Source organism: Ictalurus furcatus, chromosome 3 (assembly GCF_023375685.1).
Source record: "Ictalurus furcatus strain D&B chromosome 3, Billie_1.0, whole genome shotgun sequence".
In the NCBI taxonomy this organism is placed as follows: Eukaryota; Metazoa; Chordata; class Actinopteri; order Siluriformes; family Ictaluridae; genus Ictalurus; species Ictalurus furcatus.
Genome location: NC_071257.1, coordinates 35,664,703 through 35,685,776, shown reverse-complemented (window position 1 = coordinate 35,685,776; position 21,074 = coordinate 35,664,703). Strand labels below are relative to the sequence as shown.

Here is a 21,074-nt window from a genome sequence, read left to right as displayed (position 1 = left end):
GACCTTTTGGTTTTATATGATCCGCCACGCCTACTTAGATCAAAAGATGCAGGCTATTTGACGGTACCTCGAATAGTGAAGGCTACAGCAGGGGGAAGAGCTTTCTCTTATAGAGCCCCACAGTTATGGAACAGTCTTCCTATTAGTGTTCGGGACTCAGACACAGTCTCAGTGTTTAAGTATAGGCTTAAAACGTATTTGTTTACTCAAGCCTACCCTGACTAGATTCTGTTCTACTACTTCGCAGTCATAATAATCTTTTTTCTCCCTCTCTCCTTTCGCCGAGCCCCACATGAATTTATGGAGATACTAGAGATCCAGATCCTTTCTGCCTCTGGATGGAGCTCAAATCTTCTCTAATTCCAGACTGCTGGGACTACGGCTGCTCCTAAGGCCATACAGACTTCATATAAATCCATAATGAACTTTTTCACACTGTCTGTTGTTACCCAGATGAGGATGGGTTCCCTTCTGAGTCGGGTTCCTCTCAAGGTTTCTTCCTCTTAAAACATCTTAGGGAGTTTTTCCTTGCCACCGTCGCCACTCAGTGGCTTGCTCAGTTGGGATAAATTCGCACCTTTAATATCTGTATACCGTGTTGATATTTCTGTAAAGCTGCTTTGAGACAATGTCTATTGTAAAAAGCGCTATACAAATAAAATTGAATTGAATTGAATTGAATTGAACAAGTTCGAGGACGAGAACATGTAGTGTTACTGTTCACAGGAACTTCATTGTTTATTTGGATCCGTCTTGATTCATTTTCATATGTAGTTTGATTATTTTTAGGAATATTTAAATGAAATGTAAATGTTTGCAATGATGGACACGGACCGTATGAAAACCGAGGAGATGAAACGGTTTATAACGGCGGCTGCTGATATTCTTGTAATTTCCTGCATTTGTAATACGGATGATTTTTCAAATGAACAGCAACGCACTTCTGGCACATTCGTGATTAAAAATAAGCTCTGCCTGTGATTGATGTCACAAAATAAATCCATTAAATCTGCCTTTAAAAATGAATGAGAAATCTGAGATATGAATGGGTTCCCATGATCGGAGATGATCCGTGATGCCTTTAACTAAATCGAGCACGTGCGAACCAGGGATTGTTCTACCTTTAAACACATTTACATTTATGACATTTGACAACGCCCTTATCCAGAGTGACTTTTTCTTTTGACATTTATCTCATTTATACAACTGAGCAGTTGAGGGTTAAGGGCCTTGCTCAAGGGCCCAACAGTGGTAGCTTGGTGGTGCTGAGATTTAAACTCATGACCTTCTGGTCAGATGTCCAATGCCTTAACCACTGAGCATCCACAATAAAAATACTGAGTTTGTATAAAATTGGGATATATCTGATGTATCATGTAGTTTATCGGCATGCACGTACTGAAGTCAATTTTTTGGTACGCATGCAAAAATGTACTTTAAACATGATTCAGGGAAATACTAAGCGACATCAAAATCACAAAAGTGAAAATGTCATGTGCTGTTTATATATGCATTTCCTTGACAGCTTAAGATATCTCAGCAACATCGCCACCTGCTGCCTGAAGTAGTTCAACTTGGTAACAGAATCAGATACTACTAGTCTGATGAAGAGGAAGTGTCATGAGAGGTCACTGTAGAGACAATGAGGGCTCACTCAGAACACACAAGGGGGCGCTCCTGGATTATATTGTTACAATGATGATCTAATTTTAGAATAACTGTCTGAAAGTGTTAGTGTTGTATTCTGTGTGCTAGATGTAGTGCAAGTGTCATGTAATGGCAAACTAGTGACTCCATTTCCCAGAATGCCCTACAAACATGGCTGACGACTACAACTCCCAATGGAACACACAGACACGGTACCTTCTCCTGAGGACTAATCGCACGCACACCTGTTCCCAATCACACTCCCAATCACCACACTATGTAAGAGACTGCTCATTCACAAGGTCTTCACAAAGTAATACGGTCAGCTGCCGTAGTCTCTGTTTATTACCAAGCCGTTCCATTGTTTTGTTTATTCGGGTTTTAATTCTGCCTTGCCACTGATGTTGATTTCTGCCTTACCTGCTCTAGCCTCTTTACCTGATCGCCTGAGCACTGCTTGTCTTTGTTTATGTCTTTTGCCTTGCCTCTGGATATTATAATCTTCATTAAACTCTTAACTGTAATTGCATCCGTCCTAACCCTCATTACGTGACAGAAGGATTGTCCTTCCCAATTAGATTTTAAACCATCATTAAATTTATTAGAATTAGAAATTAAGTCATTGTTACATCACATCACACCTTTAGTAAAGTGTTGGCTTTTATACTCTGTATATACTTTCAAAGACTGAGCTTTCAAGACAGTTTGACAAATTCTACCATGAACGCTAGCTAATTAATTAACGTTGCATGCTCCAAACCAAGTGCCAATTCAATCCCATTTTGGCCCTTGTCAAAGTCGCTCAGATCCTTACACTTGCCCATTTTTCCTGCTTCCAACACATCAACTTCAAGAACTAACTGTTCACTTGCTGCCTAATAAATATATCCCACCCCCTGACAGGTGGCGCTGTAACGAGATAGTCAGCGTTCTTCACTTCACCTGTCAGTGGTTTTAATGTTATGACTGATAGGTGTATACTATCAAATCAGCTCCTAGTCAGTTTGTAATTACATATATTACATTTATTATTTTAAGACTTAATTGATCACACTTTCAATTAGGGCTGCACAATTAATCGAATATCGATCTCGATTAGGATTTTGACTGCCCACGATTAAATGAACATGATTGACTGCAATATTGATGTTTAAAGTTTGTCCTCTGCTCATAGAAAACTCTGCTGTTTTCTCCACTCAAATCAAGCGCTTCCTATACTTACAGCCAATCACACAGAGCGGCGCAGGGATGACATCATTCTGTAGTGCCAAAATCTGGAAACGGGTTTAGCATTTTAGCGCTCGAGCTGCCAGTTTCTCTGCGAGCTCCAGCGCTTGCGCAAGGGGAAATCATGACGTTAACATGATGCTAAATGGCACTACAGAGGTTGTCAGGGACATTAAACCTCATCACGCTGAACAGGAAAAAACTTTGCAGATAAACTCAGGGCTCTACAGTGTGACCATTTCACTCGCATTTGTGACTGAAAAGTACTTTGTGCTACTGTGAATAAATATTTTTTGCACTGGTGCGAGTGACCGTTCGGAGTTGTATAATAGAATTTGAATATAAACTACAGGAAGTCCAAAATGCATCTACACCGAGCAACAGTTACTTTCACACTGCTTTTGATCTCCTCAGTCAACCGAACAATTGTGGAAATACTGCAGAGAAGCCATTATGATGACGAGTGACACTGCACATCATCTGCTTCTCCCAACTTCCCAATCTCACAACCGCCATCTTTTATTGATCCCGCACTATGTTCCTAAATTCTGTCATAATGGACAAGCTCAAGTTTTCTCCCTACTTGTGTGTTATATTGTGGGACATTAACACTACCATCTGTAAATAAAAAAATTAAATAAAAAAACAGTAAACTTCAACTGTGCTCCTAAATTTTTGTAATCTCCTAAAAGAAACTGTCTGTGTCTCTCCTCCACTGCTATTGACTTTTCTGCATTTGCCTGAATTATTTTCATTTGGTTGCATATTGTTATATTTGATGCATATTTTCATTTGGTTGATGGCATTTTTACTTATACTATATTTTGGGTACAATTTTATTTATATTTTGCTTCTACGAGATGATGCACTTTAAGGACCAGTCTAATTTGATGTAAAGATTTGTACATTATCAGGAATGTAGCACAACATGGAGGTGAAAGCAGCGGTCTGTTTATTTAAATGTGAAAGTACAATAAAAATATGTTGTCCCTAAAATCAATGAATAATTGTGATAAATAATCAAGATCTCAATGTTGATCAAAATAATCGGGATTATCATTTTGGCCATAACAGTGCAGCCCTACTTTCAATGTTATATTGTCTTATCGCCAAATACTAATTTGATGTCTTTGCCTGGTGTCTTGATTCTTCTCTTGTTCTTCTTGAGGCCATTAATAATAATAATAATAATAATAATAATAATAATAATAATTATTATTATTATTATTATTAAGTGGTAGCCTTCAAGCACGTCAGAACGACGGCGTTCAACATTCTCAGGGAGATGTTGAAGATGTCCGTGAGAACATCCGCCAGCTGGTCTGCACATCTTCTGAGCACTCTAACAGGAATGTTGTCTGGTCCAGCAGCTTTCCGTGCGTTGACTCTACGTAGAGTTTTCCTCACATCAGCCGTGGTTAGACACAGCACCTGGTCTTTGGGAGGAGGGCCAGTCTTCCTCACCGCCATGTCATTCTGCACCTCAAACCAAGCATAGAAGTTGTTCAGCGCATCTGGGAGGGAGACCTCACTGTTACAGGTTGCTGATGGCCTGAATGCCCTGGCACATGTGCCCATGTGTCGCCGCTGTTGTTGTTTACAGATGTTTCTTGTTACCCAAATGTCTTCTGGTAGATTGATCGTTTAAACAATAAATAGCTTTGAACATCTATTCTTGATTTTGCCTTCAGTTTCACCACTGAAGACTGGATTTGTTGTTAAAAAGGATAACCCAACATGAAAATTCAGTGAGCTGTCTATGTGAGAAAAGCAAGCCGTTTGGAAGCTGAGAAAAGATGGAAAATCAATCAGAGGCACTGCACAAACACTTTGGAATGTCCTATAAAAGAAAGAAACCACTGGAGTAACTGTAAGAGGTGTCACACTCTTTATGGATCTGTCCAGGTAACGCTCATCTCTCAGTTTAGCTCAAGTGCAAATGTGGAACAAGGAAGTTTATTTCAATATTTATTTATCAGCTGATCATTTATCTTCTGGTGACTTTAATAAATGCAGAGACTTAGTCATTCGTTCAGGGTGTATCAAGGTGTATCTAATCACACCTACTAATACAATTTAAGGTATTTTAACCATATGTTCTTCAGCCAATCCTAATATAACATTTACTATTTTAGCCACACAGCAAAATCACCAGTGTTGATTTAACACCCACAGTGTTTATATAAGTCCATTGGACTCAAATAAATACTCTAGGTGTTAATTCAACACTAGGGATTTTACTGTGTAATCCCAGGAAAGCTGAAATTTCTGAAGTGATCAAGCCAGCGCATCTGTCACCAACAACCATGCCATGTCATCGGTGCGAGTGACCGTTCGGAGTTGTATAATACAATCGGAATAAAAACTACAGGAAGTCCAAAATGCATCTACACCGCGCAACAGTTACTTTCACACTGCTTTTGATCTCCTCAGTCAACCGAACAATTGTGGAAATACTGCAGAGAAGCCATTATGATGACGAGTGACACTGCACATCATCTGCTTCTCCCAACTTCCCAATCTCACAACCGCCATCTTTTATTGATCCCGCACTATGTTCCTAAATTCTGTCATAATTGACAAGCTCAAGTTTTCTCATGCCTACTTGTGTGTTATATTGTGGCATATTAACACTACCATCTGTAAATAAAAAAATTAAATAAAAAAACAGTAAACTTCAACTGTGCTCCTAAATTTTTGTAATCTCCTAAAAGAAACTGTCTGCGTCTCTCCTCCTCTAAACACTGTTATTGACTTTTCTGCATTCGCCTGAATTGTTTTCATTTGGTTGCATATTGTTATATTTGATGCATATTTTCATTTGGTTGATGGCATTTTTACTTATACTATATTTTGGGTACAATTTTATTTATATTTTGCTTCTATGAGATGATGCACTTTAAGGATCAGTCTAATTTGATGTAAAGATTTGTACATTATCAGGAATGTAGCACAACATGGAGGTGAAAGCAGCGGTCTGTTTATTTAAATGTGAAAGTACAATAAAAATATGTTGTCCCTAAAATCAATGAATAATTGTGATAAAAATTCGAGATCTCAATATTGATCAAAATAATCGGGATTATCATTTTGGCCATAACCGTGCAAATACTAATTTGATGTCTTTGCTTGGTGTCTTGATTCTTCTCCTGTTCTTCTTGGGGCCATTAATAATAATAATAATAATAATTATTATTATTATTATTATTATGGTGGTAGCCTTGAAGCACGTCGGAACGACGGCATTCAACATTCTCAGGGAGATGTTGAAGATGTCCGTGAGAACATCCGCCAGCTGGTCTGCACATCTTCTGAGCACTCTAACAGGAATGTTGTCTGGTCCAACAGCTTTCCGTGCGTTGACTCTACGTAGAGTTTTCCTCACATCAGCCGTGGTTAGACACAGCACCTGGTCTTTGGGAGGAAGGGCAGTCTTCCTCACCGCCATGTCATTCTGCACCTCAAACCAAGCATAGAAGTTGTTCAGCGCATCTGGGAGGGAGACCTCACTGTTACAGGTTGCTGATGGCCTGAATGCCCTGGCACATGCGCCCATGTGTTGCCGCTGTTGATGTTTACAGATGTTTCTTGTTACCCAAATGTCTTCTGGTAGATTGATCGTTTAAACAATAAATAGCTTTGAACATCTATTCTTGATTTTGCCTTCAGTTTCACCTCTGAAGACTGGATTTGTTGTTAAAAAGGATAACCCAACATGAAAATTCAGTGAGCTGTCTATGTGAGAAAAGCAAGCCGTTTGGAAGCTGAGAAAAGACGGAAAATCAATCAGAGGCACTGCACAAACACTTTGGAATGTCCTATAAAAGAAAGAAACCACTGGAGTAACTGTAAGAGGTGTCACACTCTTTATGGATCTGTCCAGGTAACGCTCATCTCTCAGTTTAGCTCAAGTGCAAATGTGGAACAAGGAAGTTTATTTCAATATTTATTTATCAGCTGATCATTTATCTTCTGGTGACTTTAATAAATGCAGAGACTTAGTCATTCGTTCAGGGTGTATCAAGGTGTATCTAATCACACCTACTAATACAATTTAAGGTATTTTAACCATATGTTCTTCAGCCAATCCTAATATAACATTTACTATTTTAACTAATCTCAGGAAAGCTGAAATTTCTGAAATGATCAAGCCAGCCAATCTGGCACCAACAACCATGCCAGGTCAAAGTCACTAAGATCGTATTTTTCCCATTCTGATATTTGCCTTCATAACTGAAGATTTTGACCTGCATTTGTATGATTTCATGCATTCTGCTGCTGACACATGATTGGCTGATTGGATCAATGCCTGAATGTGTTGGTGTACAGGTGTTAATTATGAAGTGGATGGTCAGTGTATATTTTTGAATTACACAAATCCCAGTGTACAGCTTATTGTTCAGTGCTGCGATAAGGAATTTGCCTCTTCCTGATTTCTTCATATTTGTCACACTTAATTGTTACAGATCTTCAAACTAAATTTAATATAAGACAAATATAACCTGAGTAAACACAAAATTACTTTTTTTTTATATAATCATTTTATCTGATGAAGGAAAAGAATTATCCAACACCAACAGGCCCTGTGTGAAAAGTAACTTAGTTAATCAAACAATTAATCAAATTTAATTTAATTTAGACTAGACACATCTAGGCTTGATTACTGCCTGCTTTGTGTACAGGGACATTATCATGCTGGAACAGGTTTGGGCCTCTTCGTTTCACTGAAGGGAAACTGTAATTCTACAGCATGCAAAGACATTCCATACAATTTTGTGGCACCAGTTTTGGCACCAGTTGGGGGAACGCCCAAGGTGTACACACTGGTATGCAAAAGTATTCAACACCCCTGAAATTGATCAGATTTGTCTGAATAGCAAATGCCTTTGTAATGAACATATTCTTCCTGTCAGTATTTTTATTGCAAACTCATGTTCTCGTACAGTGAATTTTTAAAGTCAGAATTAATTTTTGGTCAGCAAGTATTTCAAAGAAAGTACAAAAAAACCCTTTAGATTCTGGAAGCTCCAGGTGAAAGCTATTGTCATAACGTGGACAGTCGACTTATAATTGGCCTTCGACCTGTAAATATTAAAACAGCTCCCGTTGTCCATATGAAGGAATGGGGTGAAAATGAAGACTGAGGAGCATTCTAAGGAAGTTAATGATAAGGTAATAGAATTTCATAATTTAGGAATAGAGTGTAAACTTATCTAAGAGGTTCGACATCTCATTAAGCAATGTTGGATCAATAGTGAGGAAGTGGAAGCTGCATCACACCACCCAAGCACTAGCTAGACAAGGCTATTCTTCAAAACTCAGCGCAAAAACAGGAGCGAGGCCAACAGTCACTCTGAAGGAGTTACAGAATACAGTGGAGTGAAGGTGCACCAGACAACAATTTCAAGAGCTCTGCATAATTGAGAACTGTAGAGGAAGTGTGACTAGAAAGAAACCATTGCTCAAGAAGAGCCATATGAAAGCACAAGAGTGACCCAATAAAGATGCATTTTTTGTTGTTGTGATGAGACCAAGATCGAAATATTTCTTTGAGTTTCAACCGGCTTTGTGTGGTGCCGACCTTATGCAGGTCATACCTCAAGTTAACACCATCCCTACAGTCAAATATGGTGGTGACAGCATCATGCTCTGGAGAAGCTTTAGAACCTGGGCTTCTTGTCAGAATTAAAGGGAGAATGGATGGTGTAAAATACAGGGGGATATTACAAGCTTGGGTGGAACTTCACCTTTCAGCAGGACAGTGGTCACAAACACAAGAGAAACAGGTGAACGTTCTACAGTGGCCAAGTCAAAGTCCAAATTTCAGTCAAAAAAAACATCCAACCAACCAACCAGAGGAACCTGGAGCAAATCTGTCAGAAAGAATGGGTGAAAATCCCCAACAGTGTGCAGAGCTGTTAGGAACTTACAGACTTAAAGCTGCTATTGTGGCAATAGACGGTTCTACCATGTACTAGTCTGAAGGGGTTGAGAACTTCCGCAAGCAGCATTTTTACAGTTCTAGATTTTCTTTGAAAAACTTGCTGACCAAGAATGCATTATGAATTCATTGTAAAAGAGCAGGACTTTGCAATGTGTGTGTGTGTGTGTGTGTGTGTGTGTGTGTGTTTCTATTTACAGAAACTACAAACATAATTGTGTTCAGGGTTTTGAGTTTATTCTGAGAATCCCAATGAGTCAGTATTGATGACATTCTAGAAATTGCTTTAGCAGGTGTGATTAGATATGCATTGTTACAACCCTGATCCAATCACGAAGTCTCTGCATTGTGCACGTGTATTTAAATAACACTTCATTGTTAACACTTCATTGTTCCACATTTGCACTCCAGAGGAACCTAGAGGTGAGTGTTACCTGGATACAACTAGAAACAGCACAGCATATTTTACAGTCACCTAGAAATCAACAGGTAAGTGTTTCAAATCAGTATTTTTATTCAACCCCATAGTATCAGATTTGTGAAGGTGTGACGTAGTGAAGTTTATAATATGTAAATAAGGAATAACACACTTAGGGTCTTTCTGTTGTAGGATAATAATCCACATCAGGGAGGTGTAATACTGTTACTAAAGTTAATCATCTTCCTACAACAGCATGGTTCATAATGTTTTATTCCTCTTATAGTTTTAGCAATTTGCCTGTAAAAAAATTATAGTTTTTTTTATTCATTAAAGAATGGGACATTGTCCCTTATTGTTAAATGTATATAGTTTATTTACATAATCATCGTTCTGTCTCCAGCTTCTCTCTTTCTCTCTAAAAGTTAAGACAAAAAAAGCAGGTTATTGATAAACTGCAAATCATGATGCCCTCTGTCCTGAAGACATTGCTCTGTTAGAAAACGTAATGGTAAAGCTTTACCTGACTGTTATAAAGCGCTGACACTGGAAAATATTCCATCAACATCTACTTACAGGAAATTTCACCATATCCATAATTACACACATTTATTAAATCTGTTAATGTGGAGGGTCCGCTGTATCATTCCCAATATGATCATGTATTCAAATGAGCACATTCCTATAAACCTGTGGGGGAAAACAAGACAAACAGTGCTGCAACCCAAACACACTGCAGCTTTGATTCACTTCCTTCAGTCGAGTCGATTCAGAGTTGAATCACCTTTTCACTTCAATCCAACTGCACCAGAAGATACCATAGCTACCTAGGGTACCATAGCAACTACATATCATTTCGAATATCATAAGAGCTACCCAGCAAAACCACAGAAACCACCTGAGACAACATAGCAACCACCTATCCTCATCCTAGCAACCATCTGGGATAAAATGGCAACCGCACAGCAACACCCTATCAGCCACATAGGATACCATAGCAACCATCTAAAGTTTGCATAAGAAACACCTAATATAATAATTAACTGCCTAGCAATACCATAGCAACATAGTAACTGCCTAGCAACACCATAGTAACCACCTAGGAACACCCTTGCAACCACTTGGTATACAATAGCAACTGCCTAGCTACAACCTAGCCACCACCTGGAACACTACAGCAACCACCTATTCATTTTATATTTTTGAAATGTTCTTCTGTCATTATACATATTGTGTATTGTTTCTGTGCTTTGTCTTTTATGTTATTCTTTTATGTAAAACCGTGAGAGTTTGAGTCAAAATGAAAAATGCTGTATAAATATTATGATGATAATTATAATAATAAAAATGATAATACTTTATTATTATTATTATTATTATTATTATTATTATTATTATTATTATTATTATTATTATGACTAGCAACCTCCTAGAAACCACATGGAAACCCGCAACAACCATCTTGCCCCACCTCATAGTAATGACCTAGCTACACCCTAGCAACCTCTTGGAATGCCATAGCAACTATCTTGCAACACCCTAGCCATAGAAACTGCCTAGTGACACCCTAGCAACTGCTTGTACCACCACAACAACCCCATTGCAACCACCTAGCAACATCCTAGCAATACTTAAAACATCATACCAACTACCTAGCAACACCCAGGCAACCACCTGAGATTAACCACTTAATAACACCCAGTCAACCACCTGGAACATTCAGCAACCACTTAGCAACATCCTGGCAACTGCTTGTAATACCATAGCGACTGCCTAGCAACACCCTAGCAACCACCTGGAATACTTTAACTCCCTAAAAAAGATCTAGCAACACCCTAGCAACTACCCAGCATAACACAAACTGCATAATTAATGTTTAATGTTATGACCTTTAATCCTAATGTTTTTTAACATTAATATCAGCATTGTTGTATGGTTGAATCAGCTTTTTAAACATGTTCAGTTCATTCAAGAAGTTTCACCTTCTGATATTAATATTAATCTCTGATTGACCAAATGTGTCTACTTTTCTAGTGGTACCTATTCCTTAATGATTTTTCATGACAAAAAGTATTTGGGATTTGCCTCTGGAATACGTTGTTGATTTTAAGCCATAATTATGTATTTAAAAAGAAGAGAACAGTTTAAATTTAAAAAAAAATTCTATAAGGCATTAAAAAAATAGAAAAGAAAATTATGCTACGCTATATGCTATATGTACAAAAATGTAGTTTAAAATAGTTTTTATGATTTGAGTTTCATGAAAACATATTTTCCATCAGATTTTAGAAATAAGTTTTTGGCAAAAATCGTAAAAATGAACTTATATACCAGATTTTTATTTTTTCCAGAGTAAGCAAAGCCTAAGAGGTGTGATGGCACAGAAGATAAATCCAGACCAAGCCAAGGATCCAGGACCACCACATGGGGCGTAAGTTTAGGAAGTTTATCCATGTCAGTGTCATAGTCTGGTTGGTAAAAGTTTCCGGATTGTAGGTTTGTTATGTTCCCTTTCAAAGGGAACTCAACGTTGTGTGAGCTTCACGCTGTGGGAAGCGCCCTCACGCGTGACCGGCATCTGAATTTTGTGTAACATCATGTCTATTTATAGGCCTGCCATGATCAGGTGACATGGCCATTCAGAGCGGCGCGTGATCTAAAACCGCCACCTGTGAACCGCGCCGTCAGCCTTATTATCTTCAGCGAGACTGCATGTCCGTCGTTTGTGTAACGCTCACAAAGACTCTTCATTTCCTCTCTATCATTTAAAAAAGAAAGAAAAATCTCTTTACTTTTCTGTCCTTTTTTAAAAAAAGAGGGAATAGTATGAGTGAGAGAGAATTCAGGAAGTGTGTCACACCTTGCTCCCGTTTCATCACGGGAAGGGGACGGACACACTTTCTGTGTGAAGTGTCTAGGTATGGAGCATGCCTAACAATTAGGCAGCTCTGCTCACGGCTTGCTCTCTTCTCGGCTGAAGGGAGTTGGGTTTCAGAACCTCGCGGATCTGGGCTGACCGCTGCTGAGGCAGCCAGCCGGCTCAGGTCCTGGGAATCTCATATGGATCTGGAAGAGGAACTGGAGACGAGCAGTGCTCTATCACTTGCTCTGTTTTCTGGGTCCGGCTCTCCACCAGATTTTGGAGCTTGTGTCACGAGCCAGGGGGCAAGTGATCATAAATGACAAGTAGATAAAGAAGGAGCGGTCCTGAGGGGCCGCGGAGGGATGTATCGGGGATATGAGATTGTTAAGGCTGTTAGCCCCCAGTAGTGCTGTAGGGTCTCCCCTAGCCAAGGCTGTCCCAAGTTTTCTCTGGTCAGCGAGCTGTCACAGGGCAATGAAAATCTGCTTCTTTTCCTCCAACAGAATGTGGAAGAGTTAACTTCACGAAAAGACCATCTGGCAGCGTGGAAGTTACTGCCAAAAATGTCTCCATGGGTTCTGTCTACCGTAGAAAAGGGTTACCAGGTCTAGTTCAGAGCTCGATCCCCCCTGTCCACAGTAGTCAGCACAGAGCAGAGCCTGATGTTAATGCAGGAAGTCAGATCCCTCTTGGACAAAGGGCCCATAGAACATGTACCCCAATTCCCTGAGCGAAGGAGGTTTTTACAGCCGATATTTACTGGTCCACAAAAAAGTATGCATCCAATTTTAGATCTGCGTCATCTGAACCATACTCCAGACATACAGGTTTAAGATGCTGATGCTCAAACTTATCATTCCATAGATTCAGTTGGAGGACTGGTTTGTGACGATAGATCTAAAAGACGCATATTTCCACATAGAAATATTGCCCTTTCACAGGACGTTCCTGAGGTACACGTTTGGAGGCAACACGTACCAATATCGGGTTCTTCCCTTCAGGCTAGCTTTATCCCCTTGATTCTTCACAAAGTGCGTGGGTGCTGTTCTGGCTCCCTTGTGATTCCAGGGCATGCATGTACTAAACTACCTGGACAACTGGTTAATTCTAGCATGATCCAGGGAACTGGCAATTCAACATCGAGATGTTGTTCTCACCCACATGAAGTGCTCAGGTTGAACCTCAAGAAAAGTATGCTTTCTCCAGCACAGAGGACAACTTTTCTAGGGGTTATAAGGGATTCTACTACGATGAGGGCGTTTCTATCCTCAAGGGTCAAGACCATCATCATTGAGCAAGATAAAGATGGTTCTGGGCATTCCCTCCAGTCTCTACAAGAGACTGTTGGGGTTTATGGCAGCAGCAGCTAACATCATACCGTTGGGCATATTGCACAGGAGACCGTTTCAGTGGTGGCTGAAAAGTCATGGGTTTCATCCGAGGACGAAACCTCTGAAAGTAATCAAGTAAGATGCCTACATGCTGTGAGAATTTGGAGGTGTCCCCGGTTTCTAACCTCGGGTCATACTCTAGGGGCATCTCCTTATCACAAGGGGGTAATGACAGACGCCTCCCTCATGAGCTGGGGCGCAGTCTTAGACGGCTGTCCAGCTCACGGTCTCTGTAGTGGCCCTCATCTGGAGTGGCATATAAATCTCCTAGAGATTCCTTGCACAGAAATTCTTTCTTACTCAATTGAGAGGTCACCATGTGTCAGTTGTGACAGACAACACAGCAATGGTCTCATATATCAACCACCAGGGAGGGTTACGTTCATGCCCCCTGTTCAGGTGGGAGCAACTAATTGTACATGCAGGGCAACCAGAATGGGAGGGAAGGCATCCTGTTGAGGCATGGGCTGAGGCCTGGGGATTAGAGGTTCCATCCACAAGTGGTGGAATTCATATGATGGAGGTTCGGCCAAGCCATATGATGGATGTGGATGTGTTCGCCTCCAAGGAGACAACACACTGCCTGCTGTGCTTCGCCCTCACTCCTCCCACATCATTGGGCTGGACGCAATGGTGCACACATGGCCGAAGTCAAGTCTGTATGCTTTTCCCCCGATCGCTCTGCTCCCACAAGTTCTAGCAAGAGTTTGCCTAGACTGTCTACTGTGGGGCAACATCCGCTAACATCGAGGTTTATGGTTGGTGTTGAGGCCCATCTGCAGACCATACATACCTTCCTGGGACCTTTCTGTGGTCCTGTAAGGTCTTTCTGGTGCCCCATTTGAGCCTTTCAAGTCAGCCTCAGAGAAGCTTCTGACTCTAAAAGTAGCTCTTCTGCTGGCCCTGTCATCTCCCAAGCGAGTAGGAGATCTACAAGCTTGTCTTGACTTGTCTTTCTTTCCTATATCCTAAGACAGATTATATTCCTAAAATGCCTACATCTGCTGTCCAGCCAGTAGTGTTGCAGGCTTTCTGCCCTCCTCCGTTCCTCACACCAGACCAAGAGAAATTGCACCTACTGTGTCCAGTTAGAGCTCTCTGTACTTACATCCACCAGTGGCGTAAGTCGGAGCAGCTGCTGGTCGGCTTTTGTGGCGACAGTAGAGGTGATGCTGTGTCGAAGCAGCACATCTCTAATTGCATAGTGAAAGCAATCTCTATCGCTTATGAGGCGTGCAGTCTTGCTACACCTCTGGGCATAAGCGCTCATTCCACTAGGGGGGTCGCCTCCTTGAAGGCTTTGTCCAAAGGGGTATCCTTACAGGATGTGTGTTCTGTGGTGTGGTGGTCTACGCCGCACACATTCCTTCTATATTATAGCCTGGATATACATTCCAGCCTGGGCTTGAGTGTCTTGCAGTGGCCATCGAGCTCAGAACTTTTGTACAGGCCGTACCCTCAGTATGATGGCGTGGGTATTCTCGTTCCCACAGCGTGAAGCTCACGCAATGTTGAGTTCCCTTTGAACGCGAGCGTCTGGGTTAATCATGTAGCCCTGCTCCTTGAGAAGAGAACAGGATGTTGCTTAGCTTTATCATACTGTGGCAGGCCTGTGAGTTGTGTCTTCGCTTCAGCTAATAGAGGTTGAGTGTGCGGTCCACAGGTGCCGTTTTTATATCACGCGATACGCTTAATTGCCACGTCACCTGATCATGGCAGGCCTATAAATTGGCATGATGTTACACAAGCTTCAGATACTGGTCATGCGCGAGGGTGCTTCCCACAGTGTGACGCTCACACAACATCTCGCTCCCTTCTCAGGGACCAGGGTTACATGCGTAACCCAGACGTTTTGACTGTTCATATAATAATTTAGCATATTTTGGATGGAAGGCTCTCATCAGCTGTGTGTGTAAAAACAATTCAAACTGGACATTTCTGAAGTTTTTATATACGAAATATGTTTCACATATGTTTCCATTTTAATAAGTGTTAGAATCCACACAGACTCTGACTCCACACATCCTGCTTGTTTAACGTACCTACGTAGTTTTTATTTTCCACAAACTCCATAATACCTCCTGCATACTTTTAATATTCAAATATTCAGCAAATTAATTAATGAATATTTGGTTAGTGTTAGTAGGGAGAATATATGGTGTCACTAATGTGGCATAATTAAGTATCATTTTCCACTGTATTTAATACGCATGTAATATGTAAGGAATATGACACTCCAGACCGTGCTGTTATACGAAAACGATGCACGTTGGTGCTCCACATGAGCTGCACACATAATGTACACCTAATTAATCTGCAAACCTAATGTACCTGATTTGTGTCTGTTGTACTGAACGTTATTGGAAGTGTATAATCTTTGTTTTATGCTGTAAGCGTCATATCTGACCACCCGCTCGTGATTGTACAAAAGCTGTATGAAAGTTAAAGTGGATTTAGGGTTTGAACCCCCTCGAAATATTTTCCAAATGCTTATTCCTGGTTGATTAACATAACACACATAGCATAGCTGATTGATTATACTGCAGTTACTGCTGATATTTTTCCACATGATAAGATATAAGATTTCCCATATTACTAGCATGTAGTCATTTTCATTTTCAATCTTTTTGGGTCATTTTCAGTGGAACTGTCATAAAGCATTTTTACATCAACATTATTAATATGGCAGAATTGGATGACGGTTGACATCCTACTGTTGGTTACTACTGTCTACATCCAACCAAAATGCAGGAGTTCATCTCACTCATCAGTTTAATTGTACAGATCATATGGTGATTTTTATTTATTTATTACACCCCAGTGACTAGTGAACTGTGTGGCTGTTATTTAGCAATTAATGGTTCCCAATCTTAAGCCTATTTAGAATTAGTGTCAGAAATAGGTTTCAGAATCCTCCAGGATAAATCCTGATGTACAAATGTTTTATCTCCAGTAAGAGATGCAATCATCCTGACAGATTCAGATTCAAGATCTTTTTATTTCCAGGAACTATAAATACTACAATGTACATAACATTAAGGACATAGTAATGAAATGCTGAAACCAGGATGATGGCATTAAACATGATCTGTCTTTCCTCAAACGCTGTACAGGGTAACTGGACAATATGCGGACGAGGTGTATTTTATGAATGTTGCCCTCCTGTTTGCTAAGAAGAGCCGTGATCCTAAATCAAAGGTATCAAACACTTTGTCCTACTTTTGCAACAAATGAAATGTCATCCCCCTTACTACTGCCTCCCTATGAGGTCCACAAGGCCAATAGAGGTCCAGTCTTTCTATCTCTTTGGAAATCACGTGTTACCCTAATACTCGTACTGAATTTGGTTACCCTTCATGACCAGGTACCATGTGAGCCACGTGGGGGCATGTGGGCGGAACTAAAAATAGTGCACAATAGTGGAGATCTTCAGTCGTTGGTGTGCAATATCCGCCATAGTTTCTCTCTCTCTGTTTTAAGCAGTCAAGCAAATCTAAATAATTTAAGCAAATACTTCAAGCAGTTTTAAACAGCTATTTAATGTTTCAGTCGTTTGCATTCATTTACCTACTCTAACATTTTCTTATCACAATTTAGCCTGGTTTCTTCCCCAAAATTCTAGTTGGGGCAAATCTAAAATGGCTTCCTGTTCACTTCCTGTTTTGCACCCCATAGGATATCACATAATGGAGTTGAGCGTCCTGTTTAGCGTTCTCATGTATAGTACAGAAAATGCACAACTGCTTGTCCGTCGTCTGGTAATGTCTGCTCAAATGCCTCTGTATTTTCACTAAAGATTAAAGTATTGGCACCCTTGGCCATGTCTTGAAGCACAAGAGAGAGCATGTGGAAGGAAAGGGGTAAAATCACTGATGCTATCGATCACCCAATTTCCTTTATAGACCATTTTGACATGGTACAGCATTCATATTTGATTTTGTGCTATTTATGTATTGGAAAAATGTATGAAAAATTTCACTGACTTTTTTTCACTGCACAAGTGACAGAACATGAAATTCTTTTTTCACACGTTCAACCGTCCACTAGGGTCATCAGTGTCCTTCTCTACTGTGTTGTGGTGATACACGCTTCTATATCGATTAGATCTACAATCTCTTTTGCATTTATCACCAACCTACTAAACATCCCAGGGTTTCCTCTCCATTTTCATTTGTCTTCATGGAGGATCGTTAAATCCCCTGGTGGTGTTTTGGGCTTTTTAAATAAACCTGACAGGTTGCCATCAGTTACTGTCACTTTCTTCTCCTTCCCTTTTCTACAGATGATTTAATCTGAACTGTTTGTTGTAGGTGGGTGCGTGCATTGTAAATGAGGAAGGGAAAATTGTGGGTATCGGCCACAACAAAATGCCCAATGGCCGTGAGGATGACTTCCCCTGGAAGCGTGGAGGTTCTAGAGGTTTGGACACCAAATATCCATACGGTGAGTTACGGCACTGCAGCATGCTTCATTTTAAAACTGTAAACGCTTTATTTGTTTCCAAACCTAGATATCTAACTAGTTGGCTACGATTTCTTCTCCTTGTTTCTCCAACTTTATAACTTTTACAGCAACACTCTATCGCTACTCAGACCTTACTGCTGCTTTATTTATCTCTATAATCTAAACATATTTCATTTGAAATGTTTACCTGTGTGTTACAGTGTGTCATGCGGAGCTGAACGCCATCATGAATAAAACCTCAGTGGATGTGAAAGGATGCACCATTTACGTCACTCGGTTTCCCTGTAACGAGTGCGCCAAAGCCATCATTCAATCGGGTAATGGAAAACACACACACACACACACACACACCTAAATACAGCTTTATTCCTGTTATACACTGCAGTATTCTACATGTATTTTACACAGTTCACATTGTACATCTGTCTCGTAGCAAACTTTATTTAACTGAAGTATAAATACAGCTTTAAGTTTCTATGGTTTTATTGTCGCAACAGGAAGTGTATAGATGTTGTTAGATTGCATTGTTATCTAGTAGCTAGCAGGTAAAGAGCGGACTTTTTATTTAGAAAGTCTAGCTCAGATGTAGTGAGCAATCGTCCGTAAGAAAATGTCCTCTATCTTATGATAAAGCTGATATATGTGTGTGTGTGTGTGTGTGTGTGTATGTGTGTATACACATCAGTAAACATCTGTGTCTATTAATATTTCCACTACAGGTATAAAACATGTGGTTTATTTATCAAAACCACCGGCTGAAGATCCAATTGAGAGAGAAGCAGCTGAAAGACTGCTCAGTGGTATTGAACCCAGGTGAGTCTGAGAGAGAGAGAGAGAGAGAGAGAGTGTGTGTGTGTGTGTGTGTTTGTGCCATCTTCTGAAGAAATTCTAAGCAATCCTGCACTTCTTTTTTGTTTGTACCTGCATGCCATATTTTCTACAGTACTGTGAAAAAGTATTTGCCCCATCCTGATTTCTTCTGTTTTTGTGCATCATACTAAAATGTCACCACTTTTGACTAACGCCATTAAACACTGAGACACACCTTCTGAATTTGACACATGAAGTAACCATGTAAATATTCCTCATAGACTTTTTTATTGAATCAAGCTGTTTGTTGTGTTTACCCTCTCTGATCTGACTAGTGAAGTGTGTGAACACACTCTCCTTCCTCAGCTAATGTCTTTAGCCTTGTAGCAAAGGATATTTTAAACATTAAGTGACTCTCTGTTCCTATACTTTTGCTCACCTACAAATTGTGTGGTACGCCACCAAAAGGCGCAATGTTCCAGGTTATTTAACACATCTAGATGCAAATATCAGGAAATGAAAGCTGAAATTCTGATCTATCGTCTCATTCATCTTTCGATCTCAAATCCAAATGTCTTCAGTGTGTAGCAGAAACAAAACAATTGGCCTTGCTGTTCTGATACTTTGGGAGGAGACTGTATCTTACAATAGACATGGTTGTGTATATTATAGACACACTGTCTGCACTTATATTGTGCCATTGTTTGTGAATTTATTAGATTGAGTTCTAATAAAAAAGTCATTAACCTGTATTAGTGCTTGCTGCAGTTCACAGTTTTGACCACTAGGTGTACTAATAACTCTGAATGGAACTGAATGGGTCTGTGAGCATGCTGCACCATAATTCTACAACACCTAGAAAGCTGAGCAAGTCAACAGCTTAAATCTGTCTAATAGGGAATTTTTAAATGGTTGGTTTAGTGTTTTAATGGAATTTATAGTGTTGTGAATGTGGAATTTGTTGAATGGTTGATATTTACAGTATAGTGGGGCCAAAAATCACAAATGACAGGTTGCTGATGTCCAGTTTGTCTGCTGAAAAATACATCTCATTGCCTGATCAGTCAGAGGAGGAGGTGTACATGTGTCAAAACATGCTGTTGAGAGTCCGCTCTCTATTTTTCATCCAGTACAGTACAATAACACCATTACAGCACTCCTGAGCGTAGAAACACTCCTATTGGTCTGTTTTCCTCTCTGCTATTGCAGATTTATAAATGTGTGAGTGGTTAGATTTATTGTACTGACCTTTACAATAAATGTTTGATTAATTTCTTTTCTGTTTTGCGGTTTTTAGACAGTTTCCGTCTAAAACTGAAGCCGATGAATTACTGAAGTCCATCGACCCCTGTGCCAAATGAATGAGACCCGGGCTGCGCTCTTCACCACTGAAATACATTCAGCTTTAGATTTAACTTTACTGAAACATTTACCTTTACTGAAACATTTAACTTTACTGAAACATTTACCTTTACTGAAATATTTACCTTTACTGAAACATTAACCTTTACTGAAACATTAACCTTTACTGAAACATTAACCTTTCCCCAAAACACTGGAAATCCCAGTATATTCAAAATGACTTCAAACTGCTAATAGGTGAAAATGCTGAAAACTGATTAACTACTGAAATGTAACAGAAATCTTTAAACTGTACTGAAATACTGAAATTCACTTTAAACATTACTATAAAAGATACATTATGAAAAATAAACATTTTTAAAATCAAAAAGAATCCTTACAGGAATATTAAACCGAGCTTTATTTCCTCAGACATCATGCTAGCAGCTTCTGTGCTGTCGTGTTTAACTAGCGGGACGTTTCTCACTGCATGTGCACTTTCTCGTGTAATGAAGCTATTGTTAAATCCATTTAAATCACCTTCGTTGTCTTTTTGGTGGGTGAACGTTAAGATCATTATATTAGCTACTTCACTTTCTGCTTTCTGTATTTTCTTTCAAATGACAGATTATTCATTATTATTAATTACTGAGTGGTGATTTGAGCAAACTGACAGCTGAACTGAATAAACATTGAATAAACTACTCATCCTCAATGGGTTTTTATTTATTTTATTTCAAGGTCTTTAATAAATTACATCTTGTGTTCAGAATTAAAGGGAGAATGGATGGTGTAAAATACAGGGGGATATTACATGCTTGGATTAAACTTCACCTTTCAGCAGGACAGTGGTCACAAACACAAGAGAAACGGGTGAACGTTCTACAGTGGCCAAGTCAAAGTCCAAATTTCAGTCAAAGAAACAACATCCATCCAAACTGAGGAACCTGGAGCAAATCTGGCAGAAAGAAT

The 21,074-nt window shown here is 39.7% G+C and overlaps 1 protein-coding gene across 2 annotated transcripts; it reads left to right on the top strand.

The window, feature by feature from the left end:
• Nucleotides 1–8,859: 8,859 nt before the first annotated feature.
• LOC128606127 (deoxycytidylate deaminase-like) lies at nt 8,860–20,806 on the top strand. Of its 2 annotated transcripts, XM_053622158.1 has the most exons (7): nt 8,860–9,304; nt 11,585–11,664; nt 16,601–16,685; nt 17,798–17,930; nt 18,152–18,268; nt 18,671–18,764; nt 20,059–20,806. In XM_053622158.1, exons 2-7 carry the CDS (start codon nt 11,609–11,611, stop codon nt 20,120–20,122), a joined length of 549 nt encoding a protein of 182 aa, XP_053478133.1. In that variant the 5' UTR covers nt 8,860–9,304; nt 11,585–11,608; the 3' UTR covers nt 20,123–20,806. The 2 variants fall into 2 exon arrangements, with proteins under 2 accessions (XP_053478133.1, XP_053478134.1); XM_053622159.1 differs by lacking the exon at nt 8,860–9,304 and having other exon boundaries at nt 11,481–11,664.
• The last annotated feature ends 268 nt before the right edge of the window (nt 20,807–21,074 follow it).